The sequence below is a fragment of the Anser anser genome, assembly GCF_964211835.1.
Source record: "Anser anser genome assembly, chromosome: 11".
Lineage (NCBI taxonomy): Eukaryota > Metazoa > Chordata > Aves > Anseriformes > Anatidae > Anser > Anser anser.
This window is the reverse complement of record NC_139732.1, coordinates 21757159-21763158: the sequence shown is the minus strand read 5'-3', so window position 1 is coordinate 21763158 and position 6000 is coordinate 21757159. Positions and strand designations below refer to the sequence as shown.

Genomic DNA, 6000 nt, shown 5'->3' with positions numbered 1-6000 from the left:
TGTGTTCACATGCACGTGTGTGCGCGCACGTGTAAGCGCATGTGTGCAAGTGTGCGCATCCGTGTGCACGCATGCACGTGTTTGCACTTGTGTGCACGCATGCACGCCCATGTATGCACGCGTGCGCTCGTGCGTGTGCGCGTGCATGTGTGCACGCGAGCGTGCACGGGTGTGTGTGCGCGTGCGCTTGTGTGCGTGCATCCGTGCAACGTGTGTGTGAGCGTGAGTGCGCGCGCGTGAGCACACATATGTGCACAAGCGTGCGGGTGCACGTGTGCCCCCGTGTGCGCGTGCCCCCAGCGGCGGGGCGGAAGGCGGGGGCCGCGGGGGGGGCCCGGGGGGGGCCCGGGGGGGGGGCGGTGCAGGCACAGGATGTGGCTCGCCCTGCGCGGGGCGATACCGCACCTCGCCCGCTGAGGCGGTTCGGGAAGGGGGGGCCCGGGGGGGGGGGGGAGAAGCGAGCCCAGCGAATGCCTTCCCCCCCCCCCCCCCCCCCCCCCGTCCCCCTTTCTTCCTTCCCTAAATCAAACGAAGCCCCCCCGGGACCCCCCCATGGCGCTGGGGTCAGGACCGGAGCGTGCCCCCCCCCCACCCCCCCGGGCTTAGTTTTTATTATTATTTTTCCTTTTTTATTTTTTTTATTTTTTTTTTACTTTACCCCCCCCCCCCCATCAGCATCCCGGGGGGCTCCCCCCTTGGTGCAGGGGCTCCCTTGGGGGGTGTCTCTCCGGCTGCCCCCCCCCCACACCGTGCTGGACGGGATGCGATGGGCAGGGTGGGAGGAGGGGAGGGGGGGGTGGGTGCCGAGCAGCTGCCCGCAGCCCCCCCCCCGTCCCCCCCCCGGGTTCATTAGGGGAGACAAATCTGCTGTCAGGCCGCCAGCTTGCCAATTTGCCGATAATGATCCCTGCATGGAAATTGATCGAGGGGCCAGCCTGCCTCCCCCCGCCGCCTGCCTCAGCCTAGCCCCGGGGGGGGGCACTTTGCTGCCCCCCCCCTCCCCCCCCCCCCCCCCCGCATCGCTTTTTTTCCTCCCCCTCCATCCCTATGTTATCCCCATCCCGGGGGTGGTTGGCCGGGGGGGGGGGGGTGCCCTAAGGGGGGGGTGTCCCTGTAGGGGGGGGGCACCCCGATAAAACAGGGGTCGCCGGGTTCTGGGGGGGGGCCGTGGGGGCTGCTGAGGGTCCTGCTGCTGCTGCTTCCTCCTCCTCCTCCTCCTCCTCCTCGCCCCGTTTTTGTGCGCGCGCCATTCGCGTCTCGGGCGCAAAAAAAAAAAATAATAAAAAAAAATTAAAAAAAAAAAAAAAGAAAAAAGGCAGGAAAAGCGCCGGGAAGGCGGCAGGGCACGGCTCGGCACCGCTCAGCACCATCCGGCCCGGCCGTGCCGCTGCCCCCGCCCCCCGGGCTGCTGCTGGTGCAATTTTTATTCTTCCTCCTCCCCCCGCACGCTCGCTTTGCCCTCCTCCTCCTCCTCCTCCTCCTCCTCCTCCTCCTCCTCCTCCCGTCCCCTCCCCTCCCCGCCCCGCGGTATTTTCTCGCTTCTGGTTTATTTTTCCAACCCCCTCCGTGTGGCTCGCCGCTCGTTTTTTTATTTTTTTTTTTTTGGTGCGGGGGGGGGGGGGGGGAACCTTTTTTTTTTTTTTAATTTTTATTTTTTTTTTCTCCTCCTCCTCGCCTCCCGACGCGCCCTCTTCGCCTCGGCTCGGCTGCTTTTTTTTTGTTATTGTGTTTTTTCCGCCTTCCTATTTATTTTTTCACCCCCCCCGCCCCCCTCCTTCCACCCCCCCCCCGCCGGCCGCAATGGAACTGTAGCGTTAAATCATGTTCGGCTTGAAACCCCCCCTCTATTACTTACCAGGTAAGCCCACGCGTGATGCTGCCCCCCCCCGGGGGGGGGGGGCTCCGTGGGGTGTCCCCCCCCCGCACCCCCGGCTCGGGGCCACCTTTGTCCTCGTGATGGGGGGGGGCAACTTTCTCCGGCAGCGTTTTGGGGTCCGGCCGGCTGTAGTAGGGCAGCCCCGGGAGGGGTTTTTTTTGGGGGGGGGGGGGGGCTTTTCTTCCTCCCTTCTCCTCTTCTCGGGGAGCCCCCAGGGTGTCACGGTGTGCGTACCCCCCCCGATGGAAAAAGGGGGTTCGCTGCGTTTGGGGGTTCGGGGGTGGGGGGCATCGGGTGCTGCCCCCCCCCCCCATTGCCACCCGTGCGCAGGGGACCGGGGGCACCAAACTTTGCTTTTTCGCCCCAGCCGGGAAAAAACGGCCCCTGCGCCCCCCCCGCGGTGTTTTTTGGGGGGGGAGGGTGCTGGGGGTGCATGCCTCAGGGGCACGCTCGGGATGGAGAGTGGGGGGGGGCTCCATGGGGGTGCCCCTCGGTGCAGCCCGGTGGTGGATAAGGGGGGGGGTCCGCCGGGACCCCGTCTCCCTTGGGGGGGGCCGTGCCCTGCTCGGCGGTTTCCCCGGCGGTGTGGTTTTGGGGGGGGGGGGCCCGGGGGTGGGGGGGGGGTGCTGTTTGTTTCAGGAAATGGCTTTTGCATGTGGCGGTTCGGAGAGGAGACAAGCCGCTGCCGAGCGCGCCTGCGCCTCTGTGCACCGGGGGGGGGTCACAAGGGGGGGGCACCGGGTGGCACCGCCAGGGAGAACGGGGAGCCTCGTGGGGGGGGTAGAGGTGTTACACCCCCCCCCAGAGCTTTGGGGATGCTCGCTGGCTGCTGGCACCGAGCAGCGATGTGGCCCCCCCCACCTTGCTGGGGGGGGTCCCGCACCCTAGGTGTCCCCCCCCAGCCTCAGCCCCGTCCCCGCTCCTCGCTCTGGCTTTTCACTGCCGGGGAGGGCAGCGGGCGATGCCGAGCACCCGGGGCTCGCTCGGGTGCTGCCACCCCCAGGGGTGCACCCAGGAGGCGGGGGGGGGACACGACTTCTGGGGGGGGGGGGGTGCACAGGCGTCGGAGAGGGGCCGGGATTTTTTGGAGAACTCCGTCCTGCCCGCGCCGAGCTGCGTTTGGCGGCGGCGGCGGCTCCTGTTGCGTGAAACTTCTCGCTTTCCCTGTAATTGCTCAGGCGCCGATTCCTGCCCCTCGGAAAACCGGGCAGCCTTCGTGCCTCTCCCTCCGTGCTGGGAAAAGGGGGGGGGGGCAAGCTGGGAAAAGGGGGGGGGGGGGGCAGAAGCAGCCCCCAGCCCCGCAGCCCCTGGCTCAGCTCCCCCCCACCCCCCGGCTCCGGCTCGCTCGCGGCATCCATCAGGTGGTCGATTTGCTTCCCAGGCAGCTCGGGGAAGGGGGGGGGGGGGGGGGAAAAAAAGGAGAAAAGCAAAAAAGAGACGGAGAGAGAGAGAGAGGAGCGCTGAAGTGCCAGCCTGGTGAGATTTAAAGCAATTAAGGAAAATGATGTTGGAGGGGCTGTCAAAGCCAGCGGGCGCCGCGCAGCGCCCCGGGGGCGCCGGGGGATGCTCCTGGCGCAGGTGGGGGCAAAAAGGGTGGAAATTTCATCCCCCCCCCCCCCGGTCCCCGGGCTCGCGGGGGCTCCGCCGAGCGGTTTGCTGGTGGCGGTGACTCAGCGGCAGAAGCCCCGCTGGGGACGGCCACCTCCCTGGGCTCTGCCCGGCCGCGTCCCCGTGTCCCACGCTGCGCCTCGGCGGTTTTGGGGCCGGGACGGGCGATGCCGGGGCGGCTTTCCTTGGGGCGATGCTCGGGTGGCTGCCCTGGGGACGCGAGGGTGCAGCCGACGGCTGGGGACAGGGAGCGTCCTTTGGGGACAGGGAGCGTCCCTCGGGGACAGCAGCATCCCCCCGGGGGCCTGGTTGTCCGCACCCCTCCAGAAGGCAGAAGGGAGCCGCTTATTGACGCGGCGCCCCGACGCGTGCGGCCCTTTGGGGGCTCCCCGGCCCTTTGGGACCCTCCCCGGGCACCCACTCGGCCTTAATAAAGGGAACTCGCCGTCAGCTCTGCCACGGGGCCAGGCTGGTCCCGCAGCTCCAGCGGCACCGAAAGAAACCAGCAGAGGGGAAAAAAAGAAAAAGAAAAAAAAAAAACAGGAAAAAAAAAAACCCTAAAAGCCTCCTCCGCGTCTCATGGCAGCAGCCGTCGGCGAGGTTTTCCCCCGGCGGAGCAGGACGGGGCCCTCGGTGCCTCCTTGTCCCCGGCGGGTGCCGGCGCGCAGCGGAGGATGCTGCTGACTCAGGGCCTTCCTAAATGGTTCCTATTTTTACGCCGGGGCCGGCAATATTTAGCCCGTGGATCAAAGCAGATGGAGGTATCTGGGTGATGCCGCGTAAACACCCGCTCGGCGTGAGTCACCGCGCCGGCCCGGCTGCTTTCGGGTGGAGACGGCCGCCCCCGGCTGCTTTTGGGGTGCTCGGGGAGGGCCCCCCCCACCCCCCCCGGCGAGGGCAGCGCGTCAGCCCCGCCAGGAGCCGGGCTCTTCCTCGCCCTTCCTCTTCCTCGCCGGGTGTGGGAGCGGGGCCGCGTTATGGGGTGATGCTCTTGGGGTGCCGGGTGGCGCCGCGGGGCGCAGCGTGCCGGGGAGCCCTCCTGCCTTCCTCCCTCGCCCACCCCGCCGTCCTCCCTCTTCCTCCTCCTCCTCCTCCTCCTCCTCTCCTCGCCAGTCCTAAATTCGGTCGCCATGGCAACCATGTCAACCACTTTCCAGCTTCCCCGTGATGATTTGACAAGGGGAGGGCGGGGAGGAGGGGGCGAGGGGAAGGGGGACGGGCGAGCGCGGCGGGAGGGTGAGGGCTGCGCGCCGGGTGGGGACCGGGGACAGCGCCCCGGGGACGGGGGGGGGGGTGACGCTTCCCGAGGGCTTTTTCCCTGCCGAGCGGGGCTGGCGCCAGCTCCGGCACATGCCCAGGGGCCAGCTCTGTGGCTCCTGCCTGGGTTTGGGGTTCGTTTGGTGTCCCCCCAGCTCCACGCGGGCACGCAGCCGGCACCGGGGGCTGCCCTCCCCAAATTCAGGGCCACCCTCTGCTGTGCCCGCTCGTGCCAGGGCCCTGTTGGCACCTGGCACACCCGCAGCTCGGAGGAGGGCGCGGAGGTGAATTATTCCCATTCACCCCCTTTTCCTCCCTCTTTTCTTCCCCCCAGCTCCCCCCCCACCTTCTCCGTAATCCCTTTATTCCTGGGTTAAGCCTGGTTCCCGGTGGTTTTAAGGGCAGATTTGCCCGCGGCTATATAGGACAGGGTGCAACGAGGGGCTGCTGCGCGGGTGGGCGCGCGACATCACCCCGACGTCGCCCCGGCGGGGGTCCGGCCACCCCAAAAAAAAACCAGCTGGAGGCAGTGAGCTTTCGGGGCCGTCCCCCGCGTCCCCACCCAGCTGCGTGTCCCCGCGCCCGTGTGCCGCTCACCTTCCCACCCGCAGCGGGTTTCGGGGCAGCAGGTGCTTCCTTTCTTCGCCATGCCCCCCCCGACCCCCCCCCCCGCCTGTGCCGCCCGCTGCTTTGGCACCGGCTGGCGGCACCTGCCGGGGACGGGACGCTCCTTGGCACGGCGCGGCGGCACGTGCGCGGCACCGCCGGCGGCACCGGCGCTCGAGGCTCAAAGCGGGGCCACCCACCCCCCCCCCGCCTCCATCCCGGCATCCGTGCTCACCCCCCACACCTCTATTTTTATATATTTTTTCTATTTTTTTCATGATGATCCTTATTTTATCTTTTCCTCCTGCCGCACGGAATTAAGCGCTGCTGCCCGGTGTCACCAGCCCACGCTGGGCATTTCTGACACCTCCACGCTGCCAGGTGTCAAAGGCCGGCGTGCTTCAAAGAGCCACCGGCCGGGAATAAAAACCCCAAAGCACGTCTGCAATGTGTGTGTGGGGGAAACACTGGGGCCCCCACAGCCGGAGACGTGTCACCCGTGGCAATATCCCCGCCAGGAATTATTTAAGCGGCACCCACCTTGGGGTGCAGCCCGGCCCCGCTGCGAGCGCTCGCGCAAGGCGGAAGGGGGAAGGAGGAGGGCTGCGTTTCTGTAGGGTTTTCTCCTTTTCCCCCCTTCTTTTAATAATAAT

General features: G+C 67.3%; 1 protein-coding gene across 6 annotated transcripts in view; it reads left to right on the top strand.

Moving 5' to 3' along the window:
• The window catches only part of GSE1 (Gse1 coiled-coil protein), a 102675-nt gene that overhangs the window by 70830 nt on the left and 25845 nt on the right, over positions 1–6000 (top strand). The window contains exon 1 of one of the 6 annotated variants that reach the window (XM_083851597.1): positions 1589–1858. The exons of the other annotated variants lie outside the window; for them this stretch is intronic. Within the exon in view, the coding sequence (XP_083707723.1) occupies positions 1822–1858 (37 nt within the window). The 5' untranslated portion in view covers positions 1589–1821. Of the gene's footprint in view, positions 1–1588; positions 1859–6000 lie in introns of those variants that run through there. 6 annotated transcript variants of the gene reach the window in all.